Source organism: Prunus dulcis, chromosome 1 (genome assembly GCF_902201215.1).
Source record: "Prunus dulcis chromosome 1, ALMONDv2, whole genome shotgun sequence".
Taxonomy (NCBI): domain Eukaryota; kingdom Viridiplantae; phylum Streptophyta; class Magnoliopsida; order Rosales; family Rosaceae; genus Prunus; species Prunus dulcis.
The window spans coordinates 40,003,701-40,024,013 of NC_047650.1; the positions used below are offsets into that span (position 1 = coordinate 40,003,701).

Sequence of the window (20,313 nt, forward strand, 5' to 3'; positions counted from 1 at the left end):
TCCTATTATAGCCAAACAACTTGCATCCAGCCTTTGTGGACCATCTTCAATCCATAGGGGCATACCATCACATGAAATAGCAGTCTGAGCCAACTTGTATGGATTACTTTATTACAACAACTTGGTCTAAACTGAAAAGAAACATGAATCAAAATGTGGGGTGATTTAGTAAGATTAGTGATTTAATAACGGTGCCATCTAACATCAAAATTAAGACAATATGAGGCTTATCCCTTAATGATCACACATGATTAAAGAAACTCTGACATAGGTATCTCAATTAAAGGTGTAAACTCAAAATAATAATAAAAAGATAAAGCTTGAAAAAACCAAGTCAAAACAATACAAATAAAACTCACACAAAAGAGAGGTGGAAAGCTCTCACAAAGGAAATGTGAAAAATTCTCACAAAATGGGAGGTTAAAACTACACAGAAACCCCAAAGAGTCTTTGTGACTTATTCCAAACATGAAAAAACCACAAAAAATATGGTGGTAGAGATCTAACACTAAAACATAGGTGCAGATCTGACGCTGAGACTCATCCGTCTATGACGAGTGGAGGAAAAACATAACAAAACAAAGACAAATAGGGGGAAACATTATGTCTCTGAAAATGGGGGAAGAAAGGAGAAGGGAGGAAGAACAGTGTCTTCCTCAATCCTCAAAGTGAAAACGGCTCTAGAGTGTTTTTACGGAGAAGGGGATTTTCGGGCTATCAATTAGTTCTTAACTAGTGACATTTCTTTTTCAAGTGTTACAAAAGTTTAAAGTTGAGTCTCCGAACACTCCCTTATTGAAGAAACTAAAACCGTGTGCCCAAACTATCTTCATCAATTTTGTATTGTTGTATGACTTGAATCAAATCCTACACCTCAAAAAGCTTGGTTTCTTATAATGAATGCCATGATGCCCAAACTATCTTCATCAATTTTGTATTGTTGTATGACTTGAATCAAATCCTACACCTTAAAAAGCTTGGTTTCTTATAATGAATGCCATGATGCCCAAACTATCTTCATCAATTTTGTATTGTTGTATGACTTGAATCAAATCCTACACCTCAAAAAGCTTGGTTTCTTATAATGAATGCCATGATGTCTCCAAAATGGAACATGTTATGTTCTTTTTGTTTCATGGCGTTGTAATGTCTATCCCAATACACAAGGCAACGCTACATCCGAGTTTTTATCAAAAATAGCCAAAATTTACCCTATACTTTCATAAATGTCAGTTTTTATAAAAACTTTCAAAAATAGCCAAAAACTCACTTAAAAATACTCAAATGCCCTCAAAACTAAAACCCACAAAAACCTAAAAAAGCAAAACATAAAAACTGTAATCTATGTTTTCATTTGATTTTAAACATAAAAACTCCCCTATGTTAGTATCTATTGTCTCTGTCATTGGGCTCGAAGCTTTGGTATTATTTGTTGTCGTCAGCCATGTTGATGCTATTACCATTGGAGGCCACGCACAGCCCTTTATTATCATATATTGACTTCAAAGTTGCTAATTAGATTCCGATATGAACTTTAACTTTGCGGAGATGAATCAATAACTCTATGAGTGCCTTGTTAAATATATAATACAAATATATGGCTTATTAGAGATAATTAAGTAATTAGATAATGGAGATGAAGGAGATCATAGAACAAAAGCTTTGCTTCAACTCAATGTTGGGTGGATGCAGTACTCGAACTAGCTAGGAATCAAGTCATATTCATGGTTCAACTCCTCCAATGATGTAACATGGGATCTAACCTTTGTTTTTATATATGTTTAAAATCAAATTGAAAACAAAGATTGCATTTTTTTTATTATAAAGTTTTTGTGGGTTTTCACTTAGGAGGGCGTTTGAGTAATTTTAGGTGAGTTTTTTGCTATTTTTGAAAGTTTTTACAAAAACTGACATTTATGAAAGTATGGGGTAAATTTTGACTATTTTTGATAAAAACTCGCTACATCCTTGTGATATAGTAGTCCACAAGGGTAACATTGAGATTTTATGTACGACATCTAATAATGATGATTCATTTATTTAAAGATGGGGGCGGATCCGTGACATTATATTTTTGACAAAAGTTTTGACACAATTTTTGGGCCATTAGATTACTCCACTTTCAATGGTTGATATTAAATATTACATGACAAGTAGTTTTAATTTTTTTAAAATAGACCATCATTAATTTTATTTTCTCTCATAAAAATAAAAGAAATTTTTTTTCTCTCTCTCTCTCTCTCTGTGTGCGCGTGTGTGTGTGTGTGCAGAGTACAACCCAGGGTGTTGAGGCCATTTGAAGAAACACTCATTTTGAACTGCCCAGCAAAGACACCAGCTAGAAGAAAGAAAAAAAAAAAAATTCATAAACTGTAATTCCATTTATCATTCCACAGGTAATCCATCTTTTTTCTAAAACCAACCCCAAAGAGGGACGAGGTTGAAGATAGTGGTGTGGCATCAAATTTTCTCTTTGTATTCTCTCCCTATTAATAGGAAGAAAAAAAAAAGTAATAGTCAAAATTTTCATATATGAGAAAATTAAAATCCCTAAATTAAATCCTCAAAATAAGAAATCCTACCAACAATTTGAAACAAATTGAAATGAATAGCTTACTCATAGATACCTAAGAAATACACTTAATCCCCTTGGAAACTATTAATTCTTTAAATTCCTAATCTAGAGGTCCTAGTTTAATTCCAACAAAAAATAAAATAAAAATAAACCAAATCTGATGAAGAAAATTGAAAATTGAAATATCAACCTGGAGCAAAGCTTTCTTCCCGACGAAGAAGGCAAAAATTGAGAGAGAGAGAGAGAGAGAGAGAGAGAGAGAGAGAGAGTGTGTGTGTGTGATTGTGGTTTTAGCATTTAGTTTTTGGTGAGATTCTTTATTTATTATACCTTAATAAATATTTGAGATTAATGAGGCAAGAGAGATTACGCATTCCAGCAAAAAAGTTGGAGAGAGAAAAAAAATTTCTTTTATTTTTATGTGAGAGAAAATAAAATTAATGATTGTGTATTTAAAAAAAATTAAAATTACTTGCCATGTAACATTTAATCTCAGTCATTGAAAATGAAGTAATCTAATAGTCCAAAAAATATGTCAAAACTTGTGTTAAAAATATAATACTACGAATCCTCCCTTTAAAGATTATATAACAATAAGAAACAATATAATGACTTATAGAGAGAAGTTGGTATACATTGACGGGAAGATCATTTATTTATATATATTTGTGGGACTGGGTTTATTCCCATAATACAATGCACTGGAGAATGTGGTCCTTATCTAAAAACCCAACACAAGAATAAAAAACCAACTAAACATTACTTAATTAATTACTTTTTGTTAATTAATTCATGAATTAATTACAATTAGATTCTAGTAATTCTTCTTACTTATTGGCCATTAGATTTTCCATTCGATCAAGGCATGACAAAACTGAACTGGCCAATCATGTGGAGACGATCATTTGTTTAGGTTTTAATTGGTGGAATTATGGGTTTAAGTAAGCCCCACTTGCACATGAAATGACCGTCTTTAGGAGACAAAACAAGAGAAGCCTTGCTGACCGCATTTTCTACTTGGAGACGCGTAATTCTATTTAAAGAAAGGAAATGGGGTCGCAGAAAAAAGAAAAAGAATTCAGATCTCGAAAGAAGAAAGCAGACTGACAGCATATTTAATTTTTAATGCATAATATTTCACTGACTTTCTTGAAATCCAAGCATAATTTAATAATAATAATAATAATTTTTTTTGTTTTCCGTGAGAGCCATGAGCATAAAGATCCAGAATTGTGGAATGCTTTGTAATGTATGGTACGTTTGCAAGTTCACAACTGAAACGGATGAAATATTGGTGGTGATGATGAATTTTATAACAATAAATTTTGTCCAAGATAATGGGAAAATTGAATAAATAAATCTAACCCATCTTGCACAAATAGCCAGAGCTGTTTTGTAATTATTTATATTTTTCGGTTTTTAGAGAAAGCCCATCAATTAGGGCTCAAATTTGGGATCGATCAAAACCAATCAATAGAAAAGGAAAGGACCACAACCAGGGTGAAACTAAAGCCCATATTAGTAGTAACATGTGATTTTCCTTATAAGCCCAAATACAGAAAAATAAGAAGAACATCAGAGCACTTTCATCTATGGTTCCATGGTAAAGACCAGGACGAGGAAGGGCAATACACTATTCATGTGAATAGTGACTGCCCTACTCTTTTTTATTTTGCTTTTCCACTCATTGTCATGGCAAGTAAAGACAAGCACTATTCATATGAGATATGATGAGAGGAATTTGAATGGAGTTTTTGTGTGGGAAGTGAAGAATATGGCTTAGGTATTTTTGTGACGTCGTCATGAGATCAGCAAACCCAAGCAGCAGCTCAGACAATACTTGCCTTTGGGCTAGCATGGGTAAATTGGGCTCATTTTTGGTCCGGCTGCCTTTCATTGTTGGAGGGCTTGTTCCAAACTTGGACTTCCTTTTGCCCATGCAAATGAGTACCGGTGGAACTGCTATCATAAAGAGAGGTTTGTAGAACAAGGCATGAGCTCTTTTAAATACAACTCAAAAGAAAGTTATTAGAAAAGTTATTCTACATTGGCCTATGTCAAAGTCGTGGATGTGGAATAGGTGAGATCAAATTGATATGTGAGTTGAGGTGGATGTATGAGAGAGCTCTACCTCGTTATTGATGTTATCATCATTAAGTCAATATTTACATGTTATATTCAGTTTTTAATAAGCAAATGAGTTATACTCTTAGTATTAACCTAAGTGATTAGGGAAGGTATGGGTGGGCATAAATCTAGCCAAATCGACCAATCTGACCCTAATGGTTTGGTTTTGAACTTTTACAAATCGGCCTAAATTGAATTGGACCGTCTATTTGTATATATATGTATATGTATATTTTAAATTTTAGTTAACACACGTAGATAATAAATATATGTATGTTGAATTTGAAGTTTGATGGAACTTTGAAGTTATTTGCATGTTGAATTTTAGGATAGTTTGATATGCTAGAAAATGAAGAAAAAAATGTAGCAAGTTATGATTTTTGTTGTAATTAGGCTAACAATGTTTAAACACATGCAAAAGAAAAAAGAATTGGGCTTAGGCCCAAATTAGCCAAACCAAACTATCTTAAGTTGGTTTGGTTTGATTTGATTCGATTTCCTTCGTGATTTTTGTCGAAACCAAACCAAACTAAACCGTTCTATTGTAATTGATTTGGCCGCAATTTTAGAGGTGAAACTAATCCAATTCAGACTATGCCCATCCCTAGGGGAAGGTGGATAAATAAATTAGGATTATGATATATCCATGTTTGATTATCTTCAATGTAACAAATGAAATGCAAACGAGTTAGTTTTGTAGGTAACCCAAGTTATATATGATGTGAAGTTGCAAGCATGTAAGTTTTAGACAATTAAGTTTTGACCCAAACTCTAAAGCCATATGAACCTACTTATCCATAGTCGTATGGATGAAGCTTCTTGCTTTATATTATTAATCAATTTATTAAAGGAAGGCTAACGACCAATTTGCATGCTCAAATCAGACTTCAGATTGTTGTGCTAGCTCTTTATTCCTTATCCACTTTATGTTTTTTCTTTTTGGAGAAGACACGTTTTATAAAAGGAAATGAATAATGCTATGGCAGCTTGTAAGCTTCACCGACAATAAACGACGACGTTTTTGGAATCGTTTTGGATGGTTAATAATTTTTTTAACTTTTATCGTTGATTTTCGACTCCCAGATAAACCACGCCCGCTAAATCAACAACCACCACACTAGCAGGGGCAATCTTGAAATTTAACGAGTTTTTGGGGTTTATTATATTTTCTTCCTTTCTTCTTCTTCTTCTTTTTTTTCGGCTTGCGCATTTTCTTTCGTTGATTCTACACTGACGCCATTGAAGAAGAAGGAGCTCAGATCTCCAATCAGAAACCCTATCCAAACCATTATTTTGGACCCAGCGATCCGATCAGGTTCTCATCGTTTTCTTCCTGAAATTGATGAATTTGTATTATATAATTCAATCATGGAGTTCGAGTGTTCATCGTTGATCCATTATTTTTATTATTTATTATTTTATTTTAAATTGTTTTTATTTTCAAAGTTACCATCTTTATCGGCATTCATTTTATCAGATATTTCAATGTTGTCCTGGATAATGTGTGTTTGTAATTATTTATTATTTATTAGCAGCTTATTTGAATTGAATTCAGGCTGTGTTTTCATGAAAGTGTTAGTTTTCTGATAGTTGGATAGTGTTTTTGTTAGTTTGCGAACAAGTTAAAGGAAAGGAATGGAAAATGAGCTGGAGGTTTTAGAAGATTTTATTGTATATTTTCTAAGAACACAGAAAGTCAACTTTAACCAGTGTATTTATTGTAGAAACTTAACTGAGCTCCTCTCATTGTTAATTCTTCCTGCAACCAATTTTTAGTCCTTCTCCACTGGTTCCAAAATTTGTGGATTAGGTGGCAGTTTTTCAGTATGATTTAGGGTGTATGAGCAATTTTGCTGACTTAATGGTGACTTATGTACTATGTAATAGAAAGGCGAGCCTGTTGAAGGTGATGGGCTGGAATTACCATTCGTATCCTAACTATTGGATAATGAAGCATTGACTTATATATAAATCTTGGCGGTGGGGAAGCATGAATATTGTCAAGGGTGTTGCTGACCTAATTCGAAGGACTTCTGGTGGCCATGATGGAGATTCTGCTTCAGGGTCACAAGCTCAGAAGTTCTCTCCCCCTGGTCCGAAGATCCGATTCAGGTACTTATGCTTCACCGTGATGATTACTGCTGAATACTGATTGTTTTAATCTGGCATGTTAGTTATTGTAAATTATGGTTTTGTGGTTTCTTTGGTGGGGATGTTATATTAAATTGATTACAGACTACAGTAAAGTACTTCAACTATTGTAATAAAAGGACTGATATGTTTAATTACTGTTGCATGATTTGAGGAATATTTGGAAGGATCCTAGTTACTTTCAGCTAATTAAATGTCTAATTTTTTGAAAAAAAAATAAAAAAATGAATGGTTGAGAATTTTATTCTCCTCCCTTAGTAACAAAAGTGAACCCAAAGCTAGCCTATAGGCCTCACTGTCTCCAGCCCAGTGGCGGTGCTTGCATCTCATTCTTGGGGATGTTGCTCCGCCACAGCTCTATCGTTTAGAGAGCTTTCGTTTTCTGTAATTTTGTTAGATTGAGGAGCTGCTGTAGGGTGGTCTTTAGAGTTTTGACTTATGATGTCATATGCTTAATTTGGTTATGTTTTTTTTATGAGAGTTGTATCAAGATGTTGGCGGACCTCTTGTTCACTGAGTTTTTCTACTGTGTTTTAGGGTTGTTATTAATAAAACTTCGTTTAGGGCAGGGGCTAATATAAGTCTTTAGTCCAAATCATAGTGTCCTACAGATTAAAAAAGCCCATATGAAGGCTAAAGCTGAGTGGAAATTGAACCTTTGAAGAAATGTGTCGATCACACTATATCTGGAGAAAGAATTCTTCAGAATTTCATTTAGGTAGAAAGAAAAAGAAGGGCATTTGACGATGTTAGGGGGGAGGAGGTTGATAATTGTGGGAGAGAGTCCGATTTTCGGCTATTTCATGGGCTCCAGTATACCCACAATTTAGGGGATATTCCTTTTCTGTTATACTGTCTGATTGGAAAGCTGTAGTATCTTAGAGTATTGTTCTGGTAGTCTGTGCTATTTGATGTAGTTTTTTGGTGGCTGTTTTAAATCTTGTGGCCGTAAGACATATTGTCCTCTGTTTTTGTACTCTTTCTTTTCCTTTAATGAAAATTTTTCATATGAAGAAAAAGAGTTAGAAGAGAATATTGATAGCCAAAAGCCTTTCATAGGATCTCACTACCATCTGGTGATCTTGAAAGGTGTCCTGTGGCTAAGACCTGACTAGCAATCTCTAAGAATTGTGGATAGGGAAAGCATGCACAACAAAAAATTGCAATACATGAGAAAAGTAAGATATTTCCGAGAACTTCAAACGAACCTCTCTCTAGAATACTAGAATCACACCCATTTATTGGACTTTGTACATACTCCTAATGACTAAATTCTACAAGGGGTAATGCTCAAGAGGGATTCTCCACAACCATTTTCCCAATAACACATTATTTCCTTTCGCCAAATTCCTAAAGCCAACCAACCACCGTCCTTTGGTTTGTGCACCGAACCCATCTATCTAAATGATCATTTTTCCCCTCTCCGATCCTCTCCCAAAAGAAACCCCTTGTTAGAGTTTTTCGAAAGTTTTAGCTACTTTATTTTGCAATGGGCATAAAATAAGTGGGAATGCTATTCAAGACCGACCGAATCAGGGTAAGTGCTCCCTTCCTATAAAGACATTCTCTCCCCCACCTATCTAATCTTTTCCTCTCTTTCTCAACAACTGGATCCCGGAAATATAAAGCACACAGATTGCCCCCAAATCAAGTCCCAAATAACTCAAGGGTCACTCTCCAAGTGGCTAGTCCTAACTCACAACCCAAAATCCTAGCCAACGACTCTAATCTCTTCTCTACATTAATACCGACAGACAAACTGTTATACTTGTTAATTTTCAGGTCCAACATTAAGGCAAGCTATATGAGTAACTATTGTACATATTTGCTGTTCAACCATACAATGCAATTACACAATATGGGCATGCGTTGTATGGTACCGCAAATCGAAGAAGTCATTATTTTTAAATTTATGATGTCTGATTCAGTAAACCATTTGGTACCTTGATTTTATTTTATTTTATTCTGCTGTTAGTCATTCCTTTTTTTACACTATCTTGTGACATCAATGTGCAGAATTACTTACTACTTTTTTTTTTTATAAGAGAATTTATTAACTATTTTAGGATGAATATTTTGATGACATGGCCTTTATTTTTCCAGTGAAGTTGGAGATGAAGCTGTCCTGAATATCCTTTGGGATAGATACGAAAAAGCTATTGATAAGGTATGCTTGGAAGTTTATTACTTTCTCAAATTCTTTATCCCAAAATTCTAGCTACCTACAGGCTGCTTGTAATTATGATTTTTTTTTTCCTGATGTAATATACGTAAGTACATTTTGTCTAGGCCACTTATAAAATGTTCTTATGAACCATGTCCAAGACTTGAAACAAGGGATTTTTTGTCGTGCCATAAACAAAGAAATTCTTCCTTTTTGTTTTGTAAAAAACAAGAAAGGGTAAGGAAATGTTTTGTCGTTTGGGTTGGGCTCCTAAGTAGGACACTAGTTAAATACATCATTAGGTCAATTGTCAGACATAAAATTCAGTTTGCAGCCATAACATTCCTGTCTGAGATTGGGGACTGGCTGGCCTTGTACAAGATCAGACCAACTCACTTTAATTTGTCCTTGTTTTGGCACAAATTGATATCAGAAAATGACAATAATAGCTTTTCTTGTTCCTAGTGAGTTCTAGTTGTCACATGCTTATAATTTTGTGATATATTTTTTGTTCACTCAATGTATAGGTGGAAAAGAGGAGGCTGTTTCATGTTTTTCTCAAGCAGTTTCTAGTTGTATACAAGAACTGGGAACCAGTAAATTCTGGCCAAATTTCAGAGGTTGCTTCAACTACCATCCAAACTGCAGAGTATTCATCAAACTCAGATGTAGTTATTGGCTGCTTTGCTGGGCATCCTGCAGAAGTCATTTTAATATTGACTGAAGAGATTACACAATTAACTGCTATGGTTGCAGAGTGTAAGTTGAACTTCCTGTTTGGTTTTTAGAAAATTGCTTTGGTGTGCGGTATTCCTATATTAAATTCTTCTGGTAAAATTTTTGTGAAACAATAATTCTTTCTTTATCTTATGACAGTTTTTTGGCCCTATGCTTGATATCCCGTATAAAGTCCAATTGAGAATGGCCTTCTTCACTAGCCAAATGTTAAGATCCCAAACTTGGAAGTTACTATTTATTTATTTTATTACCGTGGACATGACAAAAACATTTTCTACTCAAGCTGAGTAAAATTTTTGGAAACTGACTTCGTAGTTTCAAATCTGCTTTCCACCCAAAATGTTATTAGGCAATCCTAGAGTTAGTTGTCGTGTGTTTCGTACTTCTGCTTTTGTTAATTATTATTTTAGTATCATTATTTTATGAACACTGACACTGAGGCTGTTGGCATGGTTGTACATAAAGTACTCCAAATGTTTCCCTTTCTAATCGCTGCCTTTTGTCGTATCTTTTATAATTTTATTGCATAAAAATGTTTTACTTGTATATCAGCATGGTAGGTATTCATGAAAAATTTGGGAGTTTGATATGCCTTTTGGGACAAATTTGTAACTACTCACTTTTCATTTGACTTCTCTCATTGCCGTCTTTATTGTATCTTGTTTCAAAGTTATTGTCAATGTGAATTTATGTGTGCTTTCCCCCCCCCACCCTCCTTTTTGGAAGGCATTTGGTGAATTCTTTTTCAGGAATGTGGTCATGGTAGATTGATATGTTAGCACTTGATATCTGGTTAATTATTTTCTTTATGGCTGTTCTATCCCTCTTATATTAATAAGTGTAGTCTTCCTTCCTTCAGTTTTGGTTTTCTTGCTAAGTCATTTATGGTTTACCTTGTTTTTCCCATGGTTAATCCAGTAAACACCAGTACAGTTCGTTCATCAGCAGACTTCTCTAGCCATTCCACAACCTTAAATATCATATCTGAAGGAATGCCACTCCTGGATGCTCTTATGATTGTTACCCGTTCATTGCACAATTGCAGAGTTTTTGGGTACCATGGTGGGATTCAAAAGCTGACGGCATTAATGAAAGGTATTATATGTGATATTATTTGCTAGTGCACTTTCTTTTTTATGGTGACACATTTTGTTCGAAATATGTCCAGTAGTGCCGGAAGTTTCATTGTCTCTTGGATTTAGATTGTGTTTGCCACTTATGTGGAGATAGAGAACAAGAAAAAAGATTTGGTTTGAGGAGTTTATTCTTTTATTTTTTCCATTGTCTAAAACAGTATTGCACTAAAAATTATTATTTAATAAATAGAATAGAATCAGTGAAACATTCGGATTCAAGCATTCAATGAATTAACCCAGGTTTAAAGGAAGTCATAATATCCCTAATGAATTAACTTGATCTTGCAAAACGTCTGTTGAACCCAGAGGTCTATAGATACCATTGCTAATTTTACATTGTGGTTTTTTATTTTTACTTCAGGGGTTGTAGTCCAGCTTAAAACGATAAGTGGTGCACTTTCAGCTGATGAAAAGTCATCTGATTATACTGTGGAGAGGACTGGACTCCTGCAACAAATACTTGTATATGTGGTGTCAATAATATGTAGTTTCATTGATTTAAATTCAAATGTATATGAGAAAGGTCAGTTGTATAGTAATACTATAGGCTCTGTTTCAAGGGATGGTACATCTCCAGTTGACTCTTCTGGTAGTTCAAAGGTTCCTTCTAGTGAAATAAGGTTACGATGGCATCAGAGGGCAGTTGTGTCTGTGATGGAAGCTGGTGGACTTAATTGGTTAGTAGGTAAGGTAGGCAAATATATTTTTCCTGTTCTTTTGTGTTTTTTTTTTTTTTTTTGGGGTGAAGATGAGGCAGGAACTTTTTATTTATAACCTAATACATCATATCTCAACTTGGTGATACACACTGGAAACTCGCACCAGATTATTAAAAATAACTTTTTCTTTAGTCATACCAGCTTAGACATTTAACGGGACAGTTTGGACATCTTGGATACATGATTTAATTTAATTTCTAAATTAATTTTCATTTGTACTTTTCTTTAGAAAATATTTAATCTATATTTATGACCTTTTTTTTGTCTTTTTCTTCTTTATTATGTATATATATATGATTGTTGTTATTATTATTAAATTTCCTTTCTGAGGAAATAAGATCAGAAGTGCTAAATAAATTCAATTGTTTTCCCTTTTTATTGCTACTGTTATATTATTATTATTATTAGCCCTTTGGCATGCACGAATTGGCCTTTTGTTTACTGAGAAATTCTCTTTATTTTTATGGTAATTTTCAGAAACTTACTTAGCTTGTTCTTTTCTTTTTTAAATAGAAAAAAAGTCTCATATTTTTAAGGTAGAGTGGGGGTATAACATGTCTTCTTGTTAGTTTTCCTTTAAAAAAAAAAAAAAAAAAAAAAAAAAAAAAACTAAATGTTAAAAGATTGTAAATTACTATGTTATCCTCACTTAATAATTTTTTTTTTCTCTCTTAACATTTTGATTAGGTAAAGGTATTTTTACTATTTTGTTGTGCCTTTTATAGCTATTGTTTTGTATGTTCTTTTTGATATTTTGAAACTCAATTATCTCCTGTGCCTTCTAGTCTATTTTTTTCCAGCAGCCTTTTGTTTTTCTTCTTCTTTTTGTTTATTTTCCTTCTTTGCTTTTGAATGTATTCCAAACTGTTTAAGTTATTTAATAAAACATATTACAAAGAAATATTTTCAATAGTTGAATGAATTCATATTTTGTCCCTGGCGTGTGCTATTAGTATTGTTACGTTTCTGTTGGGTTCAGTGCTCATAATTCATGAGGATATCCTACACTACCCCATCCCAGTTCCTGTTCTCCTGCGATCCTGCTCTTTTCCGGCCCTGCCCCTCATTTTTTAGCTTTTGGGTAGCATTTGAGTTGCCTGAAGACCCCAATTCTTATGGCATCTGTATGATATTCCTTATGTCCAAACAATGATACTGCCTTTTGTAAACCCTGTACTCTCTTTGTATCTATATTTTCATTGATGGGGATTGTTCTCGTTCCAGAGCTGCTGCGTGTAATCAGAAGGTTAAGCATGAAAGAACGGTGGACGGACACATCACTTCTAGATTTGTCTTTAAGAATTCTTCATTCAACATTATCTCAGAACCCTCGTGGTCAAAATCATTTTAAAAGCATTGGAGGACTTGAAGTTCTGTTGGATGGTCTTGGAATACCGTCAAGTAATGGGCTAATGTCGAAACGTTCTGCTGTTGAGAAAAGGTAATACTAACTCTTGTTTGGTCTTCCATCTTGAGGTTTGTGCTATCATATGTGCAAAATTTTCTGAAAATGTTAGTGAATAGTGGACAACTTTCGTTTTGATTTGGGGAATTATATTCAAGAGTGAGATAATTTCTTTGAAATGCTTCCCGTATCTGTTTGATCCTTTTTTTTTTTTTTGGTCGTATATCTGTTTGATCTCCTTAAACATAGAGATTATGCAGTTAAAGCTAATCTTTTGTTTGTTGGATGGTTGGTCACGTAAAGCATAAGTAGCTTTAGTTGGTGGCGTCGGGGGTTATTTTGACAAAGGAATACTGCTCTTCCTGATGAAGAGTATCCATTAGTTTATTTATGGATTTTTCTTTAGATGAAACCTTGCCTTTTTAGTTCTGCATATTCTAATATGCATGCATCTATATTAAGAACATATTCATATTTATCCATGGTAATTAAGTGGCAAGTCATGCAAAAAGGGCCGAAGAAGTTTGGTGCCTAAAGAAACATTTACCCTGAATATAGAAATATATATGACTACCAAGAGCAGTTGTAAAAGGAGGAATCTGTTTAACATAATTGCATATGCTTTCATTTTGCTTTTTATGAAGTAATTTAACGAACATAGTTACCTTTCTCTGATTTGAATTGATTTACTATGTGAATTAAAAGTTTTTCTGACTTGACTCAGAGTGACTGAGAATTATATGTGGATGGATATTTCCTGTTTGAGTGGGAACTTCTGGCTCTTTGTGTTATACGGTACCTTCTCTTGTAAGCTCTAATATACTTCTGATATTTGATTGCAGATATGAGAACACCTTGTTAAAATTTTTCCAGCTCCATGTTCTCTCTCTGGAAGTTCTCAAAGAGGCCGTGTATCCTTTTGTGTCCTTCGTTGGTTAACTTATGAAGCTTTTGTACTTTTTGTTTAAATTGGTATGTTGGAGGTTTTTTTGGTCGACAGTATTTTGGATTTCCTGATCCCCTTTTCCCCATACATGAGAACTGTGATTCTTGTTGTATACCTTATGTGTTTATTGGATTTATGCTTGTACCCACTGAATTTGTTGGAGTCCTTCAATGCATACATGCTGCATGGATGCATATATTGAATGAAGTGTTGCATTTTTGTTTTGACATTGTAAGCCCCTCATGATTTAAGGAAAGTACTGTTACTATTCAATTGATTTCTTTTTGACGCAATAAGGCTGAAGTTTTGCCTTTTCATTATTCCCTTTACTGTGGTTTACCAAATACTAGGGGAGATTGTATCTGTGCCACAAATGATTCTCAGTTTATGCAAAAAAATAAAAAATAAAAAAAAATAAAATTTTGATTCCCTTGACAAGTGTGCAGCTATGGAAATATCAGCAACTTGCAATTTCTGTGTGAAAATGGGAGGGTTCAAAAATTCGCAAATAGCTTTTGCTCACCTGCTTTCATGTTTCAAGAGTACAAACAGCAGACCAAGGATATGTCTGGTCAGCTTGATTTCCAAATGCCTATGGTTGACTTTGGAAGTGATAATACTGTGAAAAACCATATAGCAGAGACTTCTGTGGCACTTCCTGCCAATGTTTCTTACTCTCAACTTTGGAGTGATTATGCTGTGAAGCTGAGCAGGGTATTTTGTTCTTTTCTTCCTGCTTCAGAAGATATTAAATCTCATGATCTCGAAGCGTCCACTGGCCAGACCGCTGTGGCAGTTTCTTCATTGTATGGTGAACTTTCAATCAAATGGGTTATGAGGGTTCTTGTTACAGTGTTCCCCTGCATTAAGGCCTGTTCAAATCAAAATGATTTGCCAAGCCACTTAAGGTGAACTTCTATTAGCAGTAATGTACCATCTTATGTTTCTTTTGTTAGATATTGTTTACTATTTATTAGATGTTGCTACCTCAGTTTTAATGTACTTGTTCTCTTGTGACTCTTTTTTCATGTTTGTTTCCTTATCTGTAGGGTCTTTGTCAATACTCTGCAACATTGTGTTTTGAATGCATTTAGGAAGGTTCTTGTTTCATCCCCTGCATCACTCAAAGTATTTCGGGACGAGGGAATCTGGGAACTCATATTTTCTGAGAATTTTTTCTACTTTGGACCAGCTTCTGATGACCTTTCTGGAGAGTTTTGCACATACGAGGAGTCCCCTCCTGAACTACTTTCTGCTTTTAGTGGCATCAACAATATTCTCCAAATGGAAGTAATTTCTTTTGTGGAGTTCGCTGCAACTTCTAATGGAAGTGCACATAACTTGGTAGGTCTCCGCTTGCTTGATGATGTGCGTTTTCCGACATTTACTCTTCACTGTACTTACATGCTTTGTTTAAGATAACTGGTCAAATGAACTTGCACTTTAGTGTCCATAAGTACATGGTGTTTTATTGTGCTTAGTAAATATAAGTATGGATGCGAAAGTGGTTCTAGGGTTTCATATGGGTATTAGGTGTCGTAAGGCTGATAAAGTTATTAAGGAATGCCTTCTTGTTTTTGTATGGTGGTTGTTAAGTTTCTCCATTCCAAAGCTTAAGCTGTTAGGAGTCAAACCCGAGGGATAACACATATCAACTATCAAGATTAAGTAAACAACACAAACTTACACTTTCTATCACTTAAGGCACCCACAAAAACATAACCAAATGACTTGTATGTGTAGAACATAAATTAGGGTTATTGAGGTTTGAGCTAACTACAAGAGACAACCAAGATTTAAAGCTACGTTTAGTTACAGTTAATCGCGAATGCTGAAGTTGTTGGAAACTGGCCTAAAATTGTATCTTGAGCAAAAGAAAATGCAACACACACCATGGCTCTGATTGATGTCTGCGCCCTAGTTTCTAACTCAAGTCCGATGCAGGTTTGAGGGATTTGTGGATATCCCCCCGGCATCTTGATTTAAATGATGGAAAGTTCTTTGTGGTATTATCCTGTGCACGAATTTGCATCCCGCAAAGACATGTTACATTTATTCTTTTTCTTTTTGTTGGAAAGAAATATTACTTCATTAACTCAAAATTTGCGTGGTTTGGAGGAAAAAGGCGCAAGTTATGTGAGATTGCATGCGTTTGGCTGTGCTCTGGGTAGTTTGGTTGGAAATCTAGAAATCTGAAAGAATGGAATGATTTTGTTCTTCTCATTCTGTTGTGTTTATAAGATGTACAAAGTATACAAAGAAGGTAAGTATACAAAGTCAACTATCTTAATAATAATAAACCCTAAACCTAATATATCACGTCAACAGTCCCCCACAAGTTGGTGCATAGATATCACACATGCCCAACTTGGATAGTGATGTATGGAAGTCTTTGCTAGAAACTGCATGGGTCCATCATGTCAGCTAGCTGGTATGCTTTCTTGATGTGAGGCACAGTAATGATACCGTTCACAATATTATCCTTATGAATTGTCTGTCAACCTCAATGTGTTTGGTTTTGTCATGTTGGATAGGATTATTAGCAATTTCAATGGCTGTGGTATTATCACAATACAACACCATTGGTTTCGTGGGGCCAAATCCAAGTTCATTCATTAGGATCTTCAACCAAATCAATTATGTCATAGTATGATGAAGAGTTCAATATTCAGCTTCTGCACAAGACAAAGAAACCACCCTTTTGCATCTTGCTTCTCCAAGTTACTAGATTGCCTCATACGAATGACGCATAACCAGATATAGACTTCCTATCAAACTTAGATCCTGCATAGTCAGAGTCTGTGTAACCCTCTATATCCAAGTTTTTATTCTTAGAGAACAAGATACTTTTACCAGGAGATGACTTCAAATACTGAAGTATATGGTCTATAGCCTCCATATGCTGAATGCCTGGGTTATGCATGAACTGGCTTACCACACTAACTACATATAACAAATCAGGTATGGTCTGAGCCAAATAAATTAACTTCCCAACTAGCCGTTGCTATCTCTCTTTGTTGGTTGGTACTTGGTCTGTATCAATTGTTAAATTGTGGTTCACCACTGTTGGGGTGTCAACAGGTTCACATGCTGACTTGCCAGTCTCGGCCAAGAGATCTAGAATGTATTTGCGATGAGATAAAAATATCCCTTGCGTAGAACGAGATACTTCTATTCCCAAGAAGTACTTGAGAGCTCCCAAATCCTTCATCACGAACTACTTAGCTACGTAACTCTGGGGTTCCTCAATCTCACGTGCATCGTTTACAGTAACCACCATGTCATTCACATACATAATTAACATAATAATCTTGTGACCATCAGGCTTAATCAACAGAGTGTGGTCGATTGTTTGAACCCATAATCCTTCATAGATCGACTTAATCTGCCAAAGCAAGCTCTTGGTCATTATTTGAGGCCATAAAGTGCCTTTTTTTAACTACACACTTTTCCCCCCTTTGATGTAAACCCCGGAGGATGATCTATGTATACTTCCTCTTGTAAGTCTCCATGTAAGAAGGCGTTCTTCACATCAAACTGGTGTAATGGCCAATCCAAGTTGGCTGCAAGGGATAGGATGACCCGAATTGTGTTCATCTTGGCTACTGGAGCAAACGCCTCCAAGTAGTCTACTCCATAATTTGAGTATAACCCTTTGCCACAAGCCGAGCTTTGTACCTCTTAATTGATCCATCTGGTTTATGCTTTACCGTAAACACCCATTTACAACCTGTAGTCCTCATGTCATCAGGAAGATTCACCATATCCCATGTATCATTTGTTTGGAGAGCCTTCATTTCCACTATCATTGCAGATTTGCACTTTGGATCTTCTAGAGCTTCGTGAAAAGAGTTAGGAAGAGACATAAAAGACAAATGAAATACAAAGGCTATATTAGATTTATAAAGACTATGATAGGACACAGTAAAAAATAGGGTAAGTAACACAATTAATAGAGGAGAAACGAAAACGATCTGGTTTATTCCTTACGCGGGATGGGCATCTTTGCTCTTGACCGTCAGCAACTGGGTTCAAAGAAAGAGACTGAGTAGTTAGGATCAACAGACAAAGGAGAAGAAGGATTCGATGTTTGTACGTCACATGGTGCTTCTACAGACGCGTTCTTACAGGAAGCCGATTGGAATAGAGGAGTGGTATCAAGAGAGGGGTTAGCTGCAGAATCAGTTCCGTCAACTTCAGTAGAGACAATATAGTCGAAAATTTCTCTCTTATGATATGTTTTGTAAACCACATGATTCGAGCACCTCAAAAGGCTCATTTCCCTCTATAGTCGTAGTTGACTCCCCCTGAGGTTCAATGTCTGTCTGTTAATCTGCCCCACTATGATTCAAGCCCAAAATCTCATCAACCGGTAAACTCCAATTTCTCACCTTCACAATCTAGATGCTCCCCCTAAAGGGGAGAATTGGAGATGTCCTGAGAAAAATAAGAATTGTTCTTGAAACTCAACATCCATGGAGACATCGTATTTGCCCATGCGAGGATGAAAACACTTCTAACCCTTTGGGGTAGAAGAATACCCCAAGGAAAACACACTTGAGAGCCCAGGGATCCAATTTGTCACGGTGGATGTAGTGAATATGAACATAACAGACACATCCAAACACCTTAGGATCCAAGTAAAGGAGACCAGGGATCGGATGAAAGGTAGACCACACCTGAAGAGGAGTTTGATAATCCAATACACGAGAGGGCATCTGATTAATAAGAAAGGCAGCAGCCAAAGCTTTTTCGGAACCTGCATAGTGAAACACAAGGATCAGGCCACCTCATGGAGATGGCGATTCTTACATTCTATGATCCCGTTTGGTTGAGGGGTATTCGCACAGGTCGTTTGGTGGATAATCCCATGTGTATGGAAGAAATCAATAAGAGTATGTTTGAGGTATTCCTTCCCATTATCAGAACTAAACACCTGCACCTGAGCCCAAAACTGCGTACAAATCAATTCATAAAATTTGGGAAGTGTAGAAGTCACATCACTTTTCTACCTCATAAGATAAATCCAACAAACTCTAGTGCAATCATCAATAACTAATACAAACTACTTTGGCACCAACAATAGCAAAAGGTTGTTTACTTTTGTTTGAGGAAGATCGAAAAGTAACTCGATGATTCTTAGCCAAAATGCAATATTCACACTGTAAACTATAACTCCAAACCTTAGTAAATAAACTAGGGAATAAGTGTTCCAAATAAAAGAAAGATGGATATGCTAAGCAATGGTGCCATAACATAATCTTCTCTGGTTTTGATGTAGGATTCCCATCAACTTGAAACACAAGGCCAGCAGAGTCGGTTTCTTCAAAATAATCCGGATCACCCCTCTCCTTGCCAATTCCAATCGTCATGAAAAATACAATAAGTGGAAAAGAAGGTTGCAAAATAATTTAATTGTTTGGTAATTTGACGAACATAGAGCAAATTATTGGAAAGAGAGGGAACATATAGGACAGAGGACAATGACAGAGCATGTGTCAAACTAGGTGAACCAGCCCCTTGAATAGAAGTAAGAACACCATTAGCTACTTTAGCTGAGCTGCAATGAGGTGGAGTAAAAGTAACAAACTGAGAAGAGTCACTAGTCATGTGATCAGATGCTCCAGAGTCAATGATCCAAGGCCGTGTAGAGGTAGAGGAGAAAACACAACCGATATTACCTGTAATGGTTGAGGGACAAGAAACCTGAGAGGCAGTGGCCGTTTGTGGTGAGTCCGATGAGACTAAATATTCTTTGGATTTATGTTTATCCTTGCGGGCACCCTGTTTCAGTTTGAACTACTCCTGATATCCCACCACTTTACAGCAATTTTCCCTCACATGCTTTCTGCTTTTACAGTAAGTACACCCAGAAGGGATGGATTTAGGACTAGAGTCAGGAACTGGGTAAGGTTGAACCTTCTTGGCCACAAGAGCCGATGCCTCAGTGGAGCCCTCGGCAGTCATAGTGACTTGTCGTTGGGCCTGCCGACGCACCATGGCATAAGCCTCATTAAGATCATGAATAGGTACACTAGCCAACACGCGATTACACACTTAGTCAAGATTGTGATCGAGATCAGCAAGAAATATGTAGACATGTTCTTTAGAAGTACGCTTCTTCAATTTAGCAATATTGGATGGATTCTCAAGATCATTCGGACGATGATTGTCCAATTCCATGAAGAGAGAATTCATCTCTGTAAAATAAGTGGATAAGGGCCAACCATTTTGACGAAGTTGAACGGACTTCTTCATCAACTCATAGACTTGAGAAGAGTCAGAAGCATCACAACATGCCTTCTTCACCGTATCCCACACACCCTTCGCAGTTTGACATTGAATAAAGTTC

At 35.7% G+C, this 20,313-nt stretch overlaps 1 protein-coding gene across 4 annotated transcripts in view; it reads left to right on the forward strand.

Annotated features, from left to right (window-relative positions):
• The first annotated feature begins 5,874 nt into the window (after window positions 1-5,874).
• The window catches only part of LOC117616605 (BEACH domain-containing protein B), a 36,951-nt gene continuing 22,512 nt past the window's right edge, over window positions 5,875-20,313 (forward strand). For 2 of the 4 annotated variants that reach the window (XM_034345976.1, XM_034345975.1), the window contains exons 1-10: window positions 5,876-6,017; window positions 6,590-6,814; window positions 8,957-9,020; window positions 9,545-9,776; window positions 10,674-10,850; window positions 11,253-11,576; window positions 12,835-13,051; window positions 13,858-13,926; window positions 14,408-14,869; window positions 15,011-15,305. In XM_034345976.1, coding sequence (XP_034201867.1) covers window positions 6,693-6,814; window positions 8,957-9,020; window positions 9,545-9,776; window positions 10,674-10,850; window positions 11,253-11,576; window positions 12,835-13,051; window positions 13,858-13,926; window positions 14,408-14,869; window positions 15,011-15,305 — 1,962 coding nt within the window. In that variant the 5' untranslated portion in view covers window positions 5,876-6,017; window positions 6,590-6,692. Of the gene's footprint in view, window positions 6,018-6,589; window positions 6,815-8,956; window positions 9,021-9,544; window positions 9,777-10,673; window positions 10,851-11,252; window positions 11,582-12,834; window positions 13,052-13,857; window positions 13,927-14,407; window positions 14,870-15,010; window positions 15,306-20,313 lie in introns of those variants that run through there. The other 2 variants (XM_034345977.1, XM_034345978.1) reach the window with 2 other exon arrangements.